Source organism: Cololabis saira, chromosome 6 (assembly GCF_033807715.1).
Source record: "Cololabis saira isolate AMF1-May2022 chromosome 6, fColSai1.1, whole genome shotgun sequence".
NCBI classification, from domain to species: Eukaryota; Metazoa; Chordata; class Actinopteri; order Beloniformes; family Belonidae; genus Cololabis; species Cololabis saira.
Window position 1 is genome coordinate 14,388,152 of NC_084592.1, and position 23,749 is coordinate 14,411,900.

Genomic DNA, 23,749 nt, shown 5'->3' on the forward strand with positions numbered 1-23,749 from the left:
CTTGTTTGAAGCTTTGGGAGTTACCTGGATAATCTGGGAGTTACCTGGATGGCTGCAGGTCGACACCTTAGGGAGATCCAGCATTTCAGTCTTGACGAGGTGTAAATGCTCTCCGTCAGCCTTGAAGAGCTCGTCGTCTTCATCGCCTCCTCAATCGCAGCTTTGGTGTTTCGTCTGGTTCAGAAAAACTCAACCTTTGTCATCCGAGACGTCCCATTTCTTAAAATTGTATATTTCATTTCATTTCATTTCATTTATTCCATTCATAGTATATATTCTTAATAATGTTGTACAAAATTCCATGAAGTACACATTATCACCATGAAAGAAAAGGAGCAGGAAGAAGAAAACTTATGATACCTGCCCCTCTCTGTTAATACCATTACGTTGACTTACTGAACACCAATCTATCTATACACATATTTATAACAAGAAAACATACAAAAATACCACTCTTCTATCTATTTTTTTCTCTTTCTCCTCTTCTTTTTTGTAGGCACTTATCTTTTCTTTTTTAAACATTTTCTTAAGCTGATACAAACTTGCAACTTTTCAGTTCCTTGCTTTGTCTAAGCCATAATTTTACACCTGTAACAGAAATACACATTTGTTTTATGTTTAGCCTTGCAAAAGTATGTTTGAAATCAAGTTTAAGTCCGTTGTCCTCATCCTCCAATCTGAACAAATTTTGTAACTGTTCTGGTAACGATTTATTTTTTGCTTTAAACATTATTTCTAAAGTTTGAAGTTCAACTATATCTGCCATTTTCAACAAACCTGCCGAAATAAATAATCTGTTTGATGGTTCTCTGATGCCTGCCCTGTGAATGACTCTCATATTAAAAACAAAACAAAACAAAACAAAAAAGATTTTAAAAAAAATAAGACAATCTTAAGAATAGTTTGTAAATTAGTAAAAAGATTTTATTTTTATAAGTCTTATGATCATCTGAAAATTCCCAGGCTGAAAATAAATATGTAACATTTAAAGTCTAAATCAGATAAAACTTAAGAACTTAAGAACTTTAAGAATCTAAAGCAGGAGTCTCTCCAGGAGAGGAGAAGCCCTGCCAGTTTGCAGCTCTTACCAGCATGTTTGCCGAGACCTTAGGGATATCCAGCGTTTCAGTCTCGACGAGGTGTAAATCTTCTTCGTAGCCTTGAAGAGCTAGTCGTCTTCATCACCTCCGGAATCGCAGCTTTGGTGTTTCGTCTTGTTCTCCTCTGTCCTGAAAGTCGTGTTTACTGTAAAAACCAGTTCCAGAAAAACTCAACCTTTGTCATCCGAGACGTCCCATTTCTTAAAATTGTATATTAACAAAAAAAAAATATAGATAAAAATAAGAGAATGTTGAGAATAGTTTGTAAATTAGTAAAAATATTTTATTTTTATAAGTCTCATGATCATCTGAAAATTCCCAGAATGAAGATAAATATGTAACATTTAAAGATGAAATCAGATAAAACTCTTTTCCCCCTAATATTAAAACAAAAAAACAGTGAATTTAACAATCCAAAGCAGGAGCCTCTCCAGGAGATGAGAAGCCGGCCAGTTTACAGCTCTTACCAGCATATTTGCTCCCTCTCGTCAGTGCAGCGTGTACAGTATAAAAGATTTTTAAAAAGTGCTCATAAACCCTCAAAGAGATAAATACCACAAATAAAATGCTTCCATACAGGGTCCCGTTTGTGAATCAAATGTAAACAGTTCTGGGGGAGCATGCTTAAGGCTCTGGAGTCATGTTTAAAACGTCGGTTGGCACCGCGGAGCAGCACATACGACACGGTGTCAGCAGATGGAGATGATGGAGACGCTACGGAGCAGCCAGAGTGTCCCTCTCTACTCGCTTGGCAGTGCGTTTGGCTTCAGCTTCCTTCCCGCTGCCCGTCCTCCGCCTCCACAGCCCGCGAGGGCCGGTGGCGTCCACAGCGACGTCCATGACCTCGGCCGGCACCAGCCACTGCAGGAGCAGCAGGAACAGGAAGTCCAGCACGGCCACGAAGGCGAAGATGGAGCCGGCCACGGGGCCGCAGTGAGCCCTCAGCCTCCACAGCCGCCGGTCCAGGGGGAGAACCTCGTCTCTGGTCACCCTGTCGTACACCTGAGAGGAAAACGCAGGAGTGAACCGCTGCAGACACTACGCTCTCCATCACCGCCGCATTTACCCGTGCATGCGGGAGCAGGACTTAACGGAATCATGTTTCTGTGCACGTACACAAGAGCCTGTAACTTCACGTCCCACTGATCCTGCCTTTTGGGTTGGAAAAATTTCCCAGGCTGTGACACGACACGTTTATATTTCGAAACACTAAATGTCCATTTATCCATTTGCTTCACACACAAACCTCCGTGACTCATGTTCAGAGATCATTATTTCAGCATGAATCACCAACATCAGATGTTTGTGATTAGAACAGATCCTTCATGAATTATTGACACATGTACCGTCTTTTTATTTCACTTTCTTCATACTGTGTATTTATATGTATTTTTTTAACAGGCTGCTGTCAAGCGACCCATTGACCGTATTGTTTTTTTTTAGATTTCCTCATCTTATAAAAGCAACGGTCTGATTAAAAGAACAAAAAAAAAAACAAGTTTGGATACTTAAAGGTAGAATTTAACTTCATCTCTGGCAACTAACTTTTACGACATGCTTTATAAAATGTGACTTTGCTGAACTTTCATTACATAAAACAGATGGGGACAGATGTGTAGGCACCCCTCCACTAAAGACACAAAACCCCCAAATATTCAGAAATAACTTGAAACGGACAAAATATTGATAAATAATAATTTACTGGCTATCGACTTCTGAAAATTAGACACCGTTTTTGAAATCTGGAGTCAATAAAAAAATCCAGACTAGAATTTGTCTAAATGGATATAAACAAACCACAACACTTATGTGTCAGATCTGTAACTGAAGTTTTTTCAACAACTAAATAACATTTGAACACAAAACAACTGCTTTGATGTCTTCCGGTCGGGTTTTAGACAGAACCACAGCATTGAGACGCTCTGACCAAAGTGTTTTATGACATATGTCTGAATACAGACGGTCGAAACATGTCGGTCTTGGTTTTACTGGATCTCAATGCTGCATTTGATACAGTTGACCACAATATTTTACTCCACCGGAGAACTGGGCGGGTCTTTCTGGACCTGGACTAAGCTGGTCCAAAATGTACTTTGAGAACAGGAAGTACATCGTGTAAATAGGTAACTACATTTGAGCAGACAAGAATGACATGTGGAGTTCCCCCCGGCTCCATCCTGGGACCTCTTCTGTTTAACATCTTCCTGCTCCCACTGGCACAGATTATAAAAAACAACTAAATATAACTACCGTAGCTATGCAGATGACACGCGGATGTATATTACAATGTCACCAGGAGATCAAGGCCCTGTACAGGCTCTTGGTAAATGCACTGAGGAGATTAATGGCTGGATGTGCCACAACTTTCTCCAGCTAAACAAAAACAAAACAAAAAGAGAAACGATTAAACGTCACCACAGAGCTTCAATCTATACACCCAGGACTGCTCTCAGTAGCTAACGGACAATAATAATAATAACATGTGCATTAATCATATGTGCTATATCCACGCAATACCTGTCTATCTCACACTCATTCTACCTGCTTTTTTGCACTGTTTTTCTTTCCTTTGCACTATTTTTTTATCTTATATCTTTTATCTTTTTATCTCCACTGCAATGTAAATACTCTCCATATTTTTAACTATATATATCTTTACTTTTTTACCTTTTTACCCCCTTCCCTGCATGCGTGTGTGTGTGTGTGTGTGTGTGTGTGTGTGTGTGTGTGTGTGTGTGTGTGTGTGTATGTTAAGTGTAATGCTGCTAACACGTGAGTTTCCCCATTGAGGGAGCAATAAAGGACTATCTTATCTTATCTTAAAAACCACCAACCAGGCCAGAAACCTGGGTGTAGTGATGGACCCAGGCCTAAATTTGGAACTGGAAAAACAAGTCCAGCTTTAGTAGCTTGATTATTGTAACAGCATCTTTACAGCCCACCTTAAAAGTCAGTTAGACAACTGAAGCTCATTCAGAACTCTGCTGCTCAATAAGACCAACAAAGTGGACCACATCAGTCCAGCTCTCAGGTCTTTACACCGGCTCTCTGTCCATCAGAGGATAGAGTTTAAAGTTCTGATCATAATCTACAGTATAAAGCTCTGAATGGTTCAGGACCAGAATTCAGCAGTGACCCCTTGACCCAGTATGAGGTTTCCAGACCCCTCAGGTCATCAGGATCCATTATTCTTGTTTTTTTAATCACTTTCCAGAGTCAGGAGCTATACAGATAAATGTACATTCCCTATATCAACAGAAAACAACTCATTGACCTAATGCATATTCGTGTGAACCGACCTTTTCTGTCCTTTCTGCAACGTTCTTCCAGGTGTAGAGGTTTCTCACGCGTGCATGGATGGAGTCCGGGGACGGGACAGAGCCGGACCGCTGCCTGGCGATGACCGTTTCCAGACCAGCACACAGTGATCGTACGGTGGGCTCGCATAGCGTGATCAAGTCCTCGGGTAACACCTCAGGAATGCCTCCCACGCGAGTGCTAACGACCTGTGGGTGAGGAGGGAGGACATGATCATTCAAATGTTTGAGTCATAAACACAGCTGTCTAAATGTTTTGCTGGGACCAGTTGGTTTCTCTTTGCTTCTTTCCTGGTTTGATTATCTTTAATTTTCCTTTAATGTGACTTACAGTGTAAATAAACTCGACTTCTGTTCGTCACAGGCGGTCATATTGTTCTGGTTGTTACCCACGTATTTGTTGTGTGCATCCACCCTATCAAAGCTTCAATACCAGCATAACACCAGTTTTCACGGCTCTGATCCTGGGATTTCTTCCCGAGAAGAGCGTGAAGCTGATTTTAGTATATGGATCAGCTTTGAACTGGAACCCTTGTTGGAAACCTGTAAATGTGGATGGAAGCACCACCACAGTATTGTCGCTTTTCAAATAGTTTTCGTTTCGGTAACATACTGTAAGCATGGAAGAGGCTCCTCTTAAAAGCTTTCAATATGAGTAACGCCGCTAATGGTGGCAGCTCGCGAAGAAACTTAAATCATTACTACTACAACAACAATTTCCTTTAGTATGGAGCTAGAACAGTCTCATAATTGACAAATGCACAGGACAAGTTTTACACATACACAGACCGATTTGCAAAATACACACACCGTTTCACAAATGCACAGAACAATTCACACGTGAGTAGGACAAGATATACAAATGTATTTTTGATGCACACACAAATATAACCTGATTTACAAACGTTTTTTTGTCTGTGAGCTGCGCTGGATTTGCGTGTGACTTTTGAGACTCCCCTGACGTGACTCGATCCACAAATACGTTTTTTTTTAACACGGAAGGATCTGCAACCAATCAGATGTCTTCCTCCCATCTCCGCTGTTTCTCATCATCAGTTGCTGCATCGGCAGGACTAAGAGCTCTCCCGACGGCTCTGGTTGAACGGCCCCACAAACCATCTCTGATCGCGCTGTTTTCTTTACCAAGATCACAAGAAAAGCAGAACAGTGATCTCCTCTCCATCCTGTTCATTTATCTTTACTCCACCAACTCGAAATATTAATCAATTTTCTAAGTGAACGGCGCTAACGCAGTTCAAACAGCAGGTGTATCCGCCCCTTTAATCTGATTGGTTTACGAGTAAGTCGTGTTTTATCCATTGCTCTGCGTCCCCCACGTGGGGTGGGCTCATGTGATTGGCTGAAACAAAGGAAGACATCTGATTGGTTGCAGATCCTTCCGTGTTAAAAAAACGTATTTGTGGATCAAGTCACGTCAGGGGAGTCTCAAAAGTCACACGCAAATCCAGCGCAGCTCACAGACAAAAAAACGTTTGTAAATCAGGTTATATTTGTGTGTGCATCAAAAATACATTTGTATATCTTGTCCTACGCACGTGTGAATTGTTCTGTGCACGTGTGAAACGGTGTGTGTATTTGCAAATCGGTCTGTGCATTTGTAAAACTTGTCCTGTGCATTTCTCAATTATGAGACTGTTCTAGCTCCATACTTTAGGGGTTAATAAAGCATTTTTGAATTGAACTGAATTTGATCGAATCCTAAAGTAAAGCTCAAGTTATCACTCTGGATTAGCTTTGGGGTCTCACACCTAAATGTGTCCTGGTGGTAAATATTCAACCGTCTCGCCTCTTTGTGGTGTAACTCCGGCTTTAGCAGAGAGCCTGGGGCTTTCAAATTTAAATAAGACTATTGTCTCCAGTTATCAAAGGGGCTGTTATGATTCCCTTATTTTTGTTTCTGCCAAGGCAAACAGCAAAAGTGCACAAAGAGCAGCTCGCTTTCTTTAACCAGATCTAGTCTGTTTTTTTCCACACTTCTGGGAAATCCCACGGGTCAATGGGAGGCAGGGTAAATATTTGAACTATGTGAAGCCCTTTGTTTCCTTAATGGTTAATGAGGATTCAAAGCTTAAGGTTCAGAATAAGCCAGTGATTGTTGTATAATACAGTGGAAGGTTGAGGTGAGACAAAACATGTCTACTCTTGTCTTAACTTGGCCTGAGCTGTGATCAGAACACTTTTTCTCAGGGATAAGTAGGTCGAGGTCAAGACGGTACCACGAGGGCATAGAGTTGGTGTTTCATCTAAATCGTCATCAAGAAATGTAGATTTTTTTTTTTTTAATTATGATTTTTTTTAATCACAGGAGAGCAAATTCTGATCCAAACTGTCCAGATTCTACAATCTTGCCGTGGTGTGTGAGTGACGGACCTGCAGTCCACAGCTGGCTCCCTCCACGATGGCCATGCAGAACGCTTCGGTCAGCGAGGTGTTCAGGAAGATGTGACCCTGAACCAAGACGCCACGCACATCTTTGTGTTCCAGAGCCCCGAGCAGATGCACCCTGCACACAGCCAACGAAAATATATGGAGGTAAATATATGAAGCAGTGAATATATAGCATATCTAGTCTTATATAGTTATTCAAGTATATTCTTATACAATTGCTGTCTATTGTTCTCTATTATATTGTAGTATTATAGTAAAGTAATGATAATGTAATACTATGCATTATAATTACTTCTATTAGTACATAGATACATAGTAGCACAACTTAATGCTGGGCGTTTGTTTTGTTTTCTTTTGTTTGCCTTGATTTTGACTATATTTATATATACATATAATTGAGTATTATATCACTGTATTGAACAGTTATTGAAACTCGTCTTGTTATATGTAAGAATGTTAGATGTAAGAATGTATGTAAGATTCAGGGGTAGGACTCGATAAGTGGTTACTTCATTCCTACTCCGTTTCGAGCATGTTGGTGGATCCGTGAACTATTATAATATGAAGTGTTTCGTTTCGTTTCGTTTAATTATTTATTCAAACAGGTTAAAACAAAAACAAAATAATCAGAATACATAAAATGTATATACCGAAAAAAAAACCAAAGAAAACCATCAGCTAAATAAAGCAAATTAAAGAGACAAATCTATATGTAAATAAATATTTCCTGTTTGAAAGGGTGTAGGATGAAGTTTCAAAAAACTTTTCTAGTCCTACCCCTTCTAATGTTCTGTTTTTACCATTTCTTCATTTCACAGAACTTCTAAAAGAAAAGCATAAAAGAAAAGAAAAAGTGGTTCAGCTGGGCAAGGCACTTTGGTCATTGGCTGTCAGTTCACGTGTCCATTTCCGTTTTGTATCCATAAAGAGTATTGTTTTTAAAGATTCGTTTGAACTTACTTGGTGAATTACATGATTTAATTTCATCTTTACAGTTGTTCCACAAATTAACTCCCTGTACTGATACACAATGGGTTTTGATGTTTGTTCGTACATGCTGTTTTTTAAAATTGCATATTCCCCTGAGATTGTGTTTATTTTCTTTTATTTGAAACAACTTCTGGATGTCTTGTGGCAACTGATGAAGATTTGCTTTGTGCATGATTTGTAAAGTTTTGAAGTCGACCAGATCCTTGAATTTGAGTGTTCTCAGTTTGATGAAGAGTGGGTTTGTTGATTCTCTAAGGCCGCGTTCAGACTGCAGGCAAATCTGATTCATATCTGATTCCTTCTCATATCCGATTTTCTAGGATGACTGTCCACACTGTTTTTAGCAAGTGTCCATATCGGATCTGGCTCTGTTCAGACTGGGCCACATCACTGACTGATCTGACGGGTTGCCGTAGCAACGACGTCGGAGCGGAGGCGTCACCCAGCGCGTGTATTGTGTGAAGTCATGTATTTCTTTTATATAGCCTATATAAAAAATCCCAAAATATCTGTACAGTTTCTGATTGGGTCGGCACTGCGCATCATTTTTAGACATAACAATGAACGCATACAGCAAAAGTTGTGTGATCGGCGGAGGGACCCGACGTCCCAGCAAAATGAGAAACAGAGAAAGGTGTTAAGAACAAAACCACCAGCAAACTAACAAACCAACCAACAAAGCTCAGAGTTAACAAAACGAACCAGCAATGAATAACTGGCAGCCCCGCTCCATAACCTCTCCTCCTAGGAGGAGAGGGGCTGACGAGCTGCAGGTTCAGGCTCACAGCGCGACTGAAGGCTGATTTATGGTTCCGCGTTACACCAACGCAGAGCCTACGGCGTAGGGTACGCGGCGACCCGCACCTACGTGGAAATGCGGTCTTTTTTTCTGCTATTAAAACATGATTTGTAATGTGAATTTGTAACACTCAAACTACAAATAATAGTTTTTGACGTGACATCAGAGATTGTACATGCTCTCTGTGAAAGGATGAGTAGCTCCACAACTGGAAATGGGCGGGTGGTTTGGAGCGTCTGGGACAGTCATATCCGATCTGAGTGTTTGGACTGTTCAGACTGACACGCATCTGCCCAAATGAGATATGGATCGGATATGAAACTACCTCCTGGAGGTGGTTTCCATCTGGTTTGCAAAAATCGGATATCATGCGGTTTGGGACTGTTCAGACTTCAAAAGAGTCATCCAGTTTCAATCTGGATGGGCTAAAAATCGGATATTTGCCTGCAGTCTGAACGCGGCCTAAAGGCCGCATTATTTACAATTCTTATTGCTCTTTTTTTAAGTTTGAAAGTGCTGTACACACACACACATATATATATATATATATATATATATATATATATATATATATATATATATATATATGTATTCTGTTTTTTCACTTTTTTGTACACTTTTTTATCATGCATGTTCGAAATAAAATCTTCAAATCAAATCAAAAAATCAAAAACGTAGAGACTTCAGCCACAACTTTGAAGCTTTGAACCGCTACAGACGGTTGCCTTGTGAACACAAACCCCACAAACGAAAAACGAAACAACTGTATCGATTTAGCCCCTGAATCGGAACAAAACAAACTGGCCACAGGTCTGAAAGCACCCTTAGTTGGCTTTTAAAAAAGATCACAGACTCAATAGATCTAAAAGTTGTAGGCAGAGCATTCCAAAATTTAGCGGCCATAACCTTGAAAGCTCGGTCACCACGAGTCTTAAGGCGGGTGTGTGGGACAGCCGGTAAGTTCTGCATATTTGATCTCAGAATAAAGCACATGAAGAAAACGATGGATGGACTGACGAGTCGGTTCAGGTCTTGCTGTCCTATTACACCAATATAGTGGACCGGCGGGGGGGTTATTTTAATCTCAATCGCTACAGCTGCGGTGTATTTTTAAAAAACAACAACAGCAATAGCAAACCATTGTTTACGGGTTTCTTCTTTTCATTTTTCTCCTGGCCGTATGCAAAGTGCAAAAAATGCGCATTACGCTATTTCTTTCTGTCATAGGTTCTTGTGTGGCGTTACAGGGTGCTTGCTCTTTTTCCAAATTAAAATTCCAGACTTTTCCCAGACTTTTTTAAAACTGATATTTTTTTTCCCCAAGACCTTAACTTTACATACTTGTATACTTGTGTGCCTACTGCCTACTTCATTGGTTGAGATTGAACCAATTGTGTTTATTAGAAATGTTTGTTAGAATTTTTTATAGGCTAGTATTCAATGAACAAATGCATTATTCACAGTAAATTATGTTTTTACTGATGAAAACGTTTCAAAACAGGAAAATCACAAGTACATGAATTTCACATCAAACAAGTGTCACAAAGACTATCTATAAAAACACATGAATGGATGGATGAATGTATGTAGAATTCAGTCTCTTCACTCGCATCTTATTTTTTCTGTCCTTGATATGACTGAACTTGTCTTTATGTTATCTCATTTTAACTTCTGAACAAGCGGTTACAGTGTAGTGGAAACACGCCGGCTAGAGGGGCCGTGGAGACAAGCGGCCCTGTAGAGGTTCCTGTCCGCCAGATTTAACCTGAACTCCTGCTGGGTGAAACGCGCCTAAAGACTCCTGCCGGGAGTGGAACCAGGAACCTTCTTGCTGCGAGCTGTGCTCACCACTAAATCACCCATGCAGATACCTTTAAGCCAGAACCTGTTTACTCTAAATGATGCTCATTTTAAGTATTTAAGATTCAGATAGTGTTTTAGAAATGTCACTGGGTTGAATAAATCAATCTGTGGTCTGGGTTCAGCAGCTGAAAACATGCCAGCTGAGGCAGGAATCAGTTTCAGTTTCCCACAACAAAAAGTAAAAACATGGTGTAAATCAATTTTCCTCAGGTTACTTTTTTCTGCAAATTGATTTAATGAGTATCAAGTTTGTTGGCAAAGAAACTTTAAAGCAGCACAACGTAACTTTCAGCTTTTCTGTGTTTGGCGGCATCTTGTGGACAAAATCGGTAGTGTTTTTCCAGAAAGAACACTACGTTTCCCATGAGCACCAGCGCGTACTGCCGGAAAACTCCTGTCCCGTCGCGTGCATTTGTTTTGATGAGAGGAGACTGGACGCTTTTCTGTTTCACCAAGTGAACAGAAGGAACGCAAAAAAAGATGTTAAACTGCTGGAAAGGAACTGGAATTTACCGGGATACCTTAAACAAGGAAGCCAGGGAGCGGTATATGCAGAAAATAATGATTATTAACGGTCTGGATCCATATGAAATCCCTAAGAGATCCCTGAATCCCTGAAGAGCCATGTGTTTCAATAAATTTGTATAATAGTACAACATACAGTACATGTTTTGTATCCCTCTTACTTCTCTTTTCTTTTTTTTTGACTGCTATATTATGTTGAAGAGGCGTGAGCAATATTTTTGTTTTCCTCGTGAGATTATTTTTTTCCTCTGCAGCTACAAATAGAGTTAATATTTTTTCCTCAACAAACTAGTTTTATCTGAAGATTGGGGTTAATTGCTCCGCAGAGAGCTGGCCAGCAACTGCGTTTAGCTGGAGAAGTGGGGAATAAAACCCGTGTTTTGATCCGACCCCGGTCTGTGTGAGTGTTTGTGGTTTAAGGCTGTTTATGGTTCTGCGTTAAATCGACGCAGAGCCTACGGCGTAGTAGGGTACGCGGCGACACGCACCGTACGTTGCGCGTCGCCACGTACCCTACGCCGTAGGTCTGCGTCGATTTAACGCAGAACCATAAATCATGCTTTACTGTGTGTTTGGTCGTTACAGCCGCGATCCAAAGCGAGCCGACGGCTCTTTCACTCTTTTACTTTGTTATATCAGATACTTGGCCTGCGTGGTTCTGCCTCCGAGCAGGAAACCGTTGAAAAGTTAAACCATTAGGGTCTTTTCCCCACGTCTGTTATGTGGAGCTGCTGCAGCCACAACGCAGCAACAGGTTCTGCGGAGCTCTGAGCTCCACGCCCCGCCCATTTTCGTCTCGACTGCGAATCGGGAAGGAGGGGGAAGTGACGTATGCCGTAAAGCAGTCAAAGTCGTAACGATTTGTAGTTTTTTAGTGTGGCAGGGTTCCTACCATGCTCCTCAAAGTTACATAGTGCCAGTGAAGGTGATACAGACCCCTCAGACCATGACAAAGGTGTCATTAAACCTGTTGGAAGTTGATGTACCATCACAATGACTCTGGAAATATGATATTAAGGTGGAAAAGTTACGTAGTGTCGCTTTAAATGAAATGCAATTTTAGGAAATTGCTGCATTATGAATGTAATTAGTGTTAAAGCCGTGCCTCGTGGCTGTATGGTTTGTGTTTAACGCTGCAGCCACTGGAGTCTTCATTCAGTGTGCAGGATTATGCCAAGTATAGGAGTGGGAACATAAGCATCTTGCTCACCAAACAAGTCAGAACGTTCCCCAACCAGAAGCCCTGGATAAACTGTCATTTCAGGTACGTTGAATGCTGCGTTCACGCTCCACTGTAAATGTACACAACTGGCAGCAAGACTGAGTACAACGCTGCCAAGTACAGGCTGAAAAAGGCCATCAGCGCAGAGAGCCTGTCTGACAACCTAAACCTCTACACATCTTAAATGAATCATTGGGAGGATGACTTGTTACTTGTTGCCTGGGCCTTTGTTGGTTCCTGTCACACGCGTCACCTAATAATTCAGCAAATATTATGTTTTCTTTGTTTCACTTGAGTTCAAATTACCCCTCACTTCCAGGTCTGACAGCTTTGTCCTCCTCCATGTATCTCTTCCCCCGCCCTTCTTCTTTTAAACATGCCCCAGGTAGGCTTGCAGAATGAGGATGCAGCTTTATACCTACTAATATGAGTAATGGGGATCTATGGGAACCAATGAGTGTGGGGCCAGTTGGCACTCAACCCGCAGTCACAAACAAAACTGCAAACATAGAAAAGTTTTTTGTTTGAGTTTTTTGGTGCTTTTATGAATCATACGGAGCCCCTAAAGGGACACAGATTTTTTTTTTTTTTTTTTTAATATATAATGAGTTTTACACGCGCGCGTACAACTCATTATAAAAAAAAAATAAAATCCGTGTCCCTTTAGGGGCTCCGTACTTTTATGAATCTGCAGCAGGTTTTTACAGCTTTCAGGAATGAGGCCTGGTTTATTTCTATGCACACAGCCCTTGAAATCTTTCCAAACTTTGCAGGAAGATAAAAAAGGTGATTAAGTATCCATGTTGTAGTACTAACTTAACAATAACAATGAGGTGAGGTGAGGTGAGGTGTTCTTTTTGGTGCCGACTAAGAAACCTTGTCATGACAAGGAAGGGGCGTAAGCCGACAGGAGAGATCCTGCTTATCAAATGGCCTCAGGAAATCTAAACCCACGCCGTACCTGTCATGTAGTTGGTATTTCTCCCTCACTTCCTCCAGCACTATTCTTTTCGGTCCCTCTCCACCGATCAGGAAATGAAGATCGGGATGTTTGAGACAAAGCTCCGGGATTATTCCACCAAGAAGGTCAATTCCTGAACAGAAAGTGAAAGTTTCAAGTCTTTTTACAGATTTTACAGTGATGCATCGGCTCATATTATAGAAAACAACTTATTTAATGATGCATGGTGGGTGTTTTGTACTTTAAAGGGGACATATTATGGCATTTAATGTATATTTTAAACAGGCCTTGAATGTCTTAAAAACAATCTAAAGCTTGTTTTTTCTACATAAATCATAAATCCAGCCTGTGGGCCCTGTCACTAGTTTTACCGCTTCTAACCTCTTTTTCTGCGCCTCATTTTTAGGGAAGGGGGGGGTATGATAATGAGGCTCTGTGCTGATTGGCTCCCTGAAAGACGTGTAGCAGGGGAGGAGAATAAACCTCGCTCCGCCAGAGCAGCCCGAGAATGTAAATAAATCACAACACTGAATTTTCACAAATGGCAACTTTATTGTTAAAAAAATAAAATATGAGTTGTATATAAATAACATTTATGCACTATTTCAGCCGGATCTGCCCGGCGGATGCTGAACGCTGGCCCCGCAACCCCACGCTGGGCGCCAGGCGCATGGCTCCGCGGCGCATCGCCCGTTACCGGGGATCAAACCGACAGATTCCGCTGAAAATCTCGGAGGGTGAAGCTAGTCCAGCCTGGGACGTACCCCAAAAAGTCCCTGCTCCCAAAGCGGCTGGGAACCTGGACAATTTAGTCGGACGGACCACGCTTTGGGAACCAGGAAGTAGGCTGGAGCAGCACGCATCACCACAGCTTTAACCGGGGAATCTGACCGGTTCCGACCAGCCGGGACCGGAGGAACCCGCCTGGACTGGTAGCAGTGACTCCCGGGGACCGACCAGCGGAATTTCAGCCGGATCTGCCCGGCGGATGCTGCGCGACGGGCGCTGCAACCCCACGGCGGGCGCACAGATCGGCTCCGGGGCGCATCCTATGCGCATCACCCGTTACCGGGGATCAAACCGACAGATTTGGCTGAAAATCTCGGAGGGTGAAGCTGATCCGACCTGGGACGGACCCCCGAGGACCCAGCTCGACCTGGACCTGAATGATTTAACCCGGATCCGCTCCGCTGCGGCGCCGCGTCCGACTGGCTGAAGGAAGCACCGCTCCAGCCTGCGGAGAGAGCTGGTTGTGGGCGTGGTTTCAGCAGCGGAGGAGACCGAGGGCGTGGTTTGCATTTTGGTGACGTAAAGAAAATGCACAAATCCAAACGGCTCACAGAAACCACATGACACTGGGAGACTCTGTAAGGCGGGGGGGAGCAGACCTTGCAGATTTTCATGGGGTATCATCTTTTCTGTGTTGGCAGGGTGAGGGGAGACCACTTTATATATGTTAAAACAAGAAAAAAGGTGTTTTTCACAATAGGTCCCCTTTAAGACAATGTTAATGCACGAATGGGCCAACATGAGCTCGTACTTCTAACTAAAAAAAAAAAAAAGACCAACACATTACGGTAAGTCTTTTATTCGCTGCTATCTGTCACTTTGGTGGAGTGATTTCCTTTTAACCACAGTTTATTGGTTTTAATGAGCCCAGTCTACAATGAATGTGTCTATCTAGTCCGCCGGTCCACGGTGGCTCTGCAGGGACCCGCATGTAGAGAACTACGCTGTGACTTCATCAGCTGGATGAACTTTCAGACCTTTCTGCTGTCATTTTGTCAGCAGCTCCATTGATTACATCTCAGCTGCCACATGCCTATAACACGGCAGACCGGTTCTGGTGGAGCCTGTCCCACCCTGTCGCAGGCCGCCACATATAGACAAACAACAACACTGATCCCTGCAGGAAATTAAGAACCGGCCGTTAACGAGACATACAGTGAGGGAAAAAAGTATTTAGTCACCAAATGTGCAATTTTTCCCACTTAAAAAGATTAGAGAGGCCTGTAATTTTCATCATAGGTAGCCAGGTACATGTCCAGGCCCGTCTGAAGTTTGCTAGAGAGCATTTGGATGACGTAGAAGAGGATTGGGAGAATGTTATATGGTCACATGAAACCAAAGTAGTTTTTGTTAGAAACACAACTTGTCGTGTTTGGAGGAGAAAGAAAGCTGAGTTGTATCCAAAAAACACCAAACCTACTGTGAAGCATGGGGGTGGAAACATCATGCTTTGGGGATGTTTTTCTGCAAAGGGACCAGGACGACTGATGATCCTTGTAAGGGAAAGAATGAATGGGGCCAAGTATGGTGAGATTTTGAGTGAAAACCTCCTTCCATCAGCAAGGGCTTTGAAGATGAAACGTGGCTGGGTCTTTCAGCATGACAATGATCGCAAATACATCGGCCGGGCAACGAAGGAGTGGCTTGGTAAGAAACATTTTCAAGGTCCTGGAGTGGCCTAGCCAGTCTCCAGATCTCAATCTCGCAGAAAATCTTTGGAGGGAGTTGAAAGTCTGTGTTGCCCAGCAACAGCCCCAAAACATCACTGTGAGCAACATTCTCAAATTCACACTTGCAAATTTCAGGCACCTCAGAAATCATATGACTACAGAAGCTGCAACAAGGTTCATGTTTTCTCTCATAATGTCTCATATTAATTACTGTCTTCCCACCTGGGCCACTGGAAACTCCCCTACTCTAAATCCGGTCATATCCCTATACAAACAAGCTCTCAAAATCCTGGATTAAAAAAAAAAAAAATCAAGATCCTTTCATCATTGCGCAATCCTCAATAAATATAGGCTTCTGAGCTGGAACAATCTTGTATTTTCAAAGGCCGCTGCCTCATATACAAAATCCGTTACAGCTTAGCTCCACCGCCACTTTGTAGCCTTATGAAATTTAGATCACCCGTAACAGGTGTCACCAGAGGGGCTGCTGGAGATTATTGTGAGATCCCATTCAGGAAAACTGTATTTGGTCAATCAGTTTTTACCTACAAGGCAGCTAATGAGTGGAATACAATCCCTCAAAACATAAGATAGTCCATCTCATACAGCTCATTTAAGAAAAATCTAAAGAAATGAGAGCCAAATTTGTCGACACTAGTCCCTGATTTACCTGTAGTGCATGGTCTATATGCTAGTTGTTGGTGTGAAATGTATTGTTTGTTGATATGAATACTGGCCTCGTTTGGTTGGGGGATGTATATACATTCCTGTGTTGCTGAGGGGGAATGAGAGCGTGTCACTGCTAGTGGATCAGATAGAGTGTGTGTGTGTGTGTGTGTGTGTGTGTGTGTGTGTGTGTGTGTGTGTGTGTGTGTGTGTGTGTGTGTGTGTGTGTGTGTGTGTGAGGGGAGGAGTTATGGTACTGTTGCTTTTAAATATTGTACCTATGACATGTCTTTGTTTTTACTGTCATTTTTTTGTTTTTACTACTACGCCTTGTGTTCCTTCTGGCAGGGGGACTGCCAATGGAAATTAGCTTTTTGGCTACAATTGGGTGCATTTACATTTTTTCAATGTTCATTAATGTACATTGTCCCTCTATAACAAATAAATACAAATCAAATCAAATCAATGCTCTAGAGGAGATCTGCATGGAGGAATGGGCCAAAATACCAGCAACAATGTGTGAAACGTTTGACCTCTGTCATTGCCAACAAAGGGTAAATAACTAAGTATTGACAATGCTATGATGACAATGCTGTGACAATGCATGTCTACCTCATACTGCTGCACCTTTCACTTTTTAAAAATTGTATATGTTAATAAGAGCTGTCATTTGTCTATTAACTATTTACTGTACAGTGAGCGAAAATAACCAAGTCAAATTCCATGTCTTGTCTGACCTGACCTGGCCAAATAAACATGATTCTGATTGAAATGAACTTTTGTTATTTACCAAATACTTATTTTCCACTATAATTTGCGAATACATTCTTTAAAAAAAAAAAAAAAAAAAATCAGACAATGTGATTTTCTGGGTAATTTTTTTTTTCATTCTGTTTCTCATAGTTGAGATATTCCTGTGAGGAAAATTACAGGCCTCTTCCATCTTTTTAAGTGGGAGAATTTTCACAACTGGTATCTGACTAAATACATTTTTGTCCCACTGTACGTGTTTTTTGAATAGAAGGACGCCTGAGTAGTAGTGATGGGCGGTATGGACTAAAAAATGTATCACGATAATTTCTGGCATTTATCCCGATAACGATAAAAAAAAATACCAATACAAAAACGCCATCAAAGGGAATTTATCTTTCTTTCTTTCTTTCTTTCTTTCTTTCTTTCTTTCTTTCTTTCTTTCTTTCTTTCTTTCTTTCTTTCTTTCTTTCTTTCTTTCTTTCTTTCTTTCTTTCTTTCTTTCTTTCTTTCTTTCTGGCTCATTTCCTTCCTTCCTTCATGTATGTTGTGCGTGGATTTAACGCAGAACCATAAATCAGCTTTACACAAAAACGTCATCAACGGGAATTTATCATTCAATGTTCATGTACCTTTGCGGTAGACGAGACGGCTGATGACAACGATGGTGATCCGCTCAGTTTGGCGCTGAGAAGGGTCAGGGGTAAAATCGGTGCGGTCGACGGCGTTGGGAATGACGGACACAATCTGCGGGTTGAGCGCCGCTCGGAGAACGGTGTTTTCCTTGCTGGTGTACGAGACGCACACAATGTGGTTGGTGTCGCACAGCGTCACGGTCAGCAGCTTGTTGGTGAGCACGGAGCTGACGTCGGCAAAGCCAAACAGCGAGTGGTCGGTGAACACCTGAGAATTAGAAAGATCTTTTAGGAAACGTGATGGAACAGCTGGACTAATCTCAAAATTCTATCAGAATATTATAGCTGCATCAACAGAATCCTCAGAGGATAAAAGATTAGCATGGTGTTCAGACCTTACTGAAGTGTAGAAGAGTGGCAGGATATATGTTACCGGTGCCAAGTACAAACAATAAACACAAGGTTCAAATTCCTACAACCTTGAAATGGGTGATGATAACATATATTACTCCAGAGTTACTACACTGCATTAACACTAATAGACCAGATATTTGTGTGAAGTGTGGTATACAGAAAGGTAGCTTGTTTCAGGGCACTCCCTCATTCAAGAATTTTGGAAAGAGATTTTTGTATTTTTGGTTGTTTCCCTGCAAGCTGTACTTTGAACGGTAGCAGGAAGAAGATGGTGGTATTTTGTCTTCTAGAAGGTAAACATAAAATTGCACTGTCATGGAAATCTGTTCACAGACCAAGTAGGCAGAGTTGGGTTGAGGGATTACTGCAATGCCTTGCTTTAGAGAAACTTACAAATGTTGTTAAAGGGAAATATAACACATTTGGGGCTTTTTTATGCAATTTCTGGAGGGGGAGGATTTTATTGCAGCTTTGTAGTCTACTGTTCTATATATTTTTTATTCTTATTTTTACATATACAACTTCTTGTTTATTTCTAATAAGGTCACTAATCACATTTTGGATGGTGGGAGCATTCTAGAAGTACACAATGTGTTTCCATCTGTGTATGTACATGTTGGTCACTCATTAGCGTTATCCTTTATTTTTCCTTAAACGCCATGGTGAGAATCAGTCAGTTTAATAGACTGTAATACTTTAATAGACTATAATAATAATAAAAATAATAATAATAATAATAATAATAATAATAATAATAATACATAATTAATAAATAAATAATAATAATAAATAATATAATAATAATATTATAATGAATTATAATAATAATTAGAATTAATAATAATAATAATAATAATAATAGACTATAATACTTTAATAGACTATAATAATAATAATAATAATAATAATAATAATAATAAATCATTAATAAATAATATAATAATAATATTATAATAATTAGAATTATTAATAATAATAATTATAATAATAATAATAATAGACTATAATACTTTAATAGAATCAACAGTAAAATAGACCACTTAAATCTCTACATTTGGAACATCTTCAAGTGCCTATTTGTACGTATTAATGTGCCTTGTTCTGTTTTGTTCTATTGTGTGCCTTTGTACTGTAAATGAAAAAGTCAATAAAAATATTTGTCAAAAAAAAAAAAAAAAAAAAGAAAGGTCCTTGCTGGTAGATGACAGACATGAAACCCTCAGGTGAGTTTTAGATCACGTACCGTGTGAAGACCCATAGTCTTGGCGTGAAACAGAGCATCGTGGCCCATGGCCGAGAAGGAGCTGTGAGCGTGCACCACGGTGATTTGCTCCCGTATAAACACACAGCGCAGCAGCGGGAGGCTGTGGAAGCACGTGGTGGCTGTGGACTGGTTGTACATCACCTGCAGGGGCAGGTAGTACACCTTCAGCCCATTAGTCAGGTACCGGACCCCCTTCCTCCGGCCATAGGCGTGGGTGACGACTACCACCTTGTGTCCCTTCTCAACCAGACACTGGGACAGCTGATAGATGTGACTCTCCACTCCTCCCATGTTTGGGTAGAAAAAGTCAGACACCATGCAGATGTTGTGCTTCCTTCTGCAGACCCTGACGTCGTCTCCGGAGTCTCTCGGGGACGAGGGGGAAGTCACAGCAGCCGCTTTCCTTCGGCCCATTCTTCAGCTCTCCCGCGGCTGCCACTTGATCAGAGCTGTAAAATAAGAGATGTAAAGGATTATTTTACCATCAGTATTTCATTTTCCCAAAAAATTTACCGGGACATAAAGTATGAAACAATCATCAAGTTGTTTGAGTCAATCAAACACAATCAACTAAAATCTCACAATTCTCATGGGTGGCGAACATGTTGGAAATCCATCGTCAAGCTTCACACTTTGCTTTTCTTCCCCCTCAATTTCATACATCTAATATCCAAATACTACATTTTATTATTAGATATTTTTTAACAAAATTTACAATACAATCAGTCCACAATTATTTCCATTTTCACAAAAGATTGTGGTCGGTTTTGATTGAGAACTAATTTACCTGAGAGGTCGCAGTAAAACCTGTCGTACCAACATTATAATGACAGTGTTTATGAGCATGCAGTCTAGTTAAGTCAGGGACATTTTTTTTATTATTTTTCTCTCAATTGTGGGCCTTTTTTTTGTTTTACCATTAAGAAATTACATGTTTTTCAGATATTGGTACAATTTCATGGTAAACAGGAAAAATAGCACATTGACATAAAAGGGTAAAAACTTTTAAATCTTACACTGGACAACCCCCACTTTAAGACAAAATTAATAACAATCTTTTGGCTCAAACTTTTTTAGGAATTTATGCAACGGGGAGATTATAAATCAAATGTAAGTATTTAGTGCACCACTGTAACCGTTGAAAAGCACATTATTTTAGAAACCTTATTCTATAACATGTCTAAGGCATACATTTCAATAAAAATATTTTTCTGCCTGTCTTTCCAACACTCACGAGGTGGAGGAATTAGATTTTACTGGTTCTGACAATGAAACAGAACTGAAGTTGAGCAACGTTTAAACTGGTGTCAACACTGCAGGTGGGATCTGTGGTGCCAAGTATCCGACTAGAGAAGATGCTCTCGGTTTCCTTATAAAGATCAAAAAGCAACGTATCCTAAGCTGGTTATTACTAACTAGTATATTGCACCATTTGTACCAAAATATGTATTCAGCTGTACTTCTAATTAAAAAGCTTGGGGATGGAAAAAAGAAGAGAACAGACTGTGACAACATCTCTGAGACTTTTGTAATAGCAACTCAGAGGCTGTTTGGGACTTGAAACTGACCGGTTCGTTGTTTAAAATATCTGAAACGGTTTAATGTGCTAACTAGGCAAATCCATATCAGTGCCACGTGGTTCTTTTGTTTTTCCATTTCAACAACTTGCTTTCTAAATTAGAAGAGATGCTCCCTCCCTTTCCTTCTTTTTTGCATTTTGACAGAAACGGTTGGATTTGAAAGTCAGATCTGTCAACAATGAGCCACCAGAGAAAAGCTCCTTCTGGTCTTCTCCAATATCACTTCTTTGCTGAAGGAAAGGAATGGAAAGGAATTTTTTCCTGTTTACAAAACTCCCTAAACTGTCTGAGTGCATCATCACTCACTGCTCCATTGATGTCTTGCGCTTTTACACAAATGTGCAACAATCTTGTCATTTCTTCTATACACAGGTCTTTGAATTCAGCCTTTGGGTCGAGGTACTGTGACGCATGTCACTGGTGTTTGCTAAATGGATGCATTTTGTAATATGTTTTCATGTAGAGTCATCAGGAGAGTCTTGCAGTCAATTTTAATCCCTAGTATCCGTCTCTTTTTTGAACTCTTAAGTTTCAGTTCAGTGTGATGTCTGCGACAAACCCACCACCAATATCAGAAGTGTCCTTGTGCAGTCCTGATGAGCTTCAGAGTAGATTTGGCTTCTTGCAATGGCCTGTCCATCACAAATCATCCCATAAGCCCATTAACTCTGCTCCTCTCTTCACCCGAGTGTCTGAGCCGGCCGCAAGTCTGATGACACAACAACGACGTTGATCATCAGTCTGTGACCTGCGGTGTCCTGGTCCCGAGAGCACATACGGGCACCGTTATGCTTGAACACGGTGTTCATTATAAACAATCCGTGATGAGCACATAAGTCCAATAACAGAACACAACTCAGGTTCAGACTGGCCGGCCGGAGGGCCGGGTGCTGCCCACATGAGCATTTAAGTCCCCCAATAGAAACTGTTTTCAGATGTTTCATACACCTTGCAAAGTTTTGCTCCAATTAATGTAAAAAGGGAACAACAAAAATAACAAATATTAATATGTTATTTGTTCCTTTAGCTGAAAAGGTGCAATATGTAAAATTAAGCAAAAAATACAATAAATACAGAATTAGTCAGCAAATGTCTGCATGCTAAATTTAATGAACTTGTTGATTTCAAAATATCACTGTTGATGTACGAGGCTCATAATAATCTGTTACCACACTGTATCCAGAAGCTGTTTCAGCAAAGACAAAGTGTATATGAACTAGGGATGGGCGGTATGGACTAAAACATTTATCACAATAATTTCTGGCATTTATCCCGATAATGATAAAAATGACGATAAAAAAAACCCCAATTCAACTCCACTTTTGTAACTATAAATCTATCACCACATTCAGTCTTTGGAGCCCCCAAAACACTGCTCTAAAAGAATACTATCGTTTCTTTCTTTCTTTCTTTCAGGCTCATTTCTTTCTTTCTTTCTTTCTTGCAGGCTCATTTCTTTCTTTCTTTCTTTCTTTCTTTCTTTCTTTCTTTCAGGCTCATATCTTCCTTCCTTCCTTCCTTCCTTCCTTCCTTCCTTCCTTCCTTCCTTCCTTCCTTCCTTCCTTCCTTCCTTCCTTCCTTCCTTCCTTCCTTCCTTCCTTCCTTCCTTCCTTCCTTCCTTCCTTCCTTCCTTCCTTCCTTCCTTCCTTCACGTACATTGTGCGTGGATTTTAACACAGAACCATAAATCAGCTTTACACAAAAATGTCATCAACGGGAATTTATCGTTTTACCGCGAGATGACAAATTCTTACCGTGGGGAATTTTTTTGACGGTATATCGTGAACGGTAAAATATTGCCCATTCCTAATATGAACTGAGAGGAAGCTGTATGTTCACAAAAAAAAAAAGAACAGAACGGATATCATAGATGTGTTTCAGTTTATGGGGTTAATCTGTGGAATGTTTTTGAAATTAAAGAGTGCAGAACATCCCAAATATTTAAAAAAATATTGAAGAATAAGATGCTTATTAAGTCTGATCATATTGTATGAGTGTTTATGTAAGTGTCAGAACTTAAATAGATAATAGGTCTATGCGGTATATTGAATGTTTTCAATATACAAAAAGTACATGAAATGTTTTTCTTTTAATTGATGTAATTAATGTAGGAGCTGACAGAGATTGATTATAAAAGGGTAATAAGTTGAGCTTCAGCCTGCACCTTTTTGGTCTTGTTTTGTTTATATATTTTGGTCTAATGCAACATTATCATTAACTTCATGTTTAATTGTTGTTTTCTTTTATTTCATTTCTTTTGTATTTGAATTCTTATTTTGGAAATTACTGAAATAAACAAACAAATACAAAAATAAAAAAATGCTGCCAATCACAGATTTGCTATTTTTAGTGTTTAATATCATTATAAGTAATTATTACGTTTCTATGACCTTTCCAAAACCTTAAAAGGTGTTTATTAAATTTCCAAACTTTTCCAACGATCCTGCTTATAGCAGGGTTTTTTTGTCCTCCAATGACACCACAAAGGTTAAAATAAAATCTGTCAAAAATCTAAACAGACATTATTTACATGGAAAACTCGCACTGAAAGTCTAAACAGCTACATCTGCATTTCATTTCTTGAGCTTGACTCGCAGCTTTTACAGCACATCTTTTTAAAGGGCGTGATCTACTCACCGTGGACGCAAATGTCAGTGCTGCTCCAGCCTGTTGAAGCACGAACTGAGTTGTTTTTGCTGTGTTTTCATTTCCACTCGCTAGCCCCATGTGCTAGTCAGTTAGCCACTGGTGACACTTCCTGGTTACGTCACACGCATTGCCCATGTGACACGTCT

General features: G+C 40.4%; 1 protein-coding gene across 2 annotated transcripts; it reads right to left on the reverse strand.

Annotated features, from left to right (window-relative positions):
- Window positions 1–1,357: 1,357 nt before the first annotated feature.
- On the reverse strand, window positions 1,358–23,708 carry piga (phosphatidylinositol glycan anchor biosynthesis, class A). 2 transcript variants are annotated; one of them, XM_061724423.1, is made up of 8 exons: window positions 23,592–23,703; window positions 21,518–21,663; window positions 19,354–19,823; window positions 17,694–17,964; window positions 13,187–13,319; window positions 6,809–6,941; window positions 4,400–4,606; window positions 1,358–2,102 (listed from the first exon to the last, which is right to left on the reverse strand). In XM_061724423.1, the coding sequence occupies exons 3-8, from the start codon at window positions 19,786–19,788 to the stop codon at window positions 1,815–1,817; spliced, it is 1,467 nt and encodes a 488-aa protein (XP_061580407.1). In that variant the 5' UTR covers window positions 19,789–19,823; window positions 21,518–21,663; window positions 23,592–23,703; the 3' UTR covers window positions 1,358–1,814. The 2 variants fall into 2 exon arrangements, with proteins under 2 accessions (XP_061580407.1, XP_061580408.1); XM_061724424.1 differs by lacking the exon at window positions 21,518–21,663 and having other exon boundaries at window positions 23,592–23,708.
- Between the last annotated feature and the right edge of the window lie 41 nt (window positions 23,709–23,749).

Coding starts and splice junctions, on each gene's coding strand:
- piga (XM_061724424.1), bottom strand. CDS start 19,788: ATGGGCCGAAGGAAAGCGGCTGCTGTGACTTCCCCCTCGTCCCCGAGA. Junction 6,942..13,186: donor AAATACCAACTACATGACAG/GTACGGCGTGGG, acceptor GGCTGTGTGCAG/GGTGCATCTGCTCGGGGCTC. Junction 4,607..6,808: donor GAGCCAGCTGTGGACTGCAG/GTCCGTCACTCA, acceptor CCTCACCCACAG/GTCGTTAGCACTCGCGTGGG.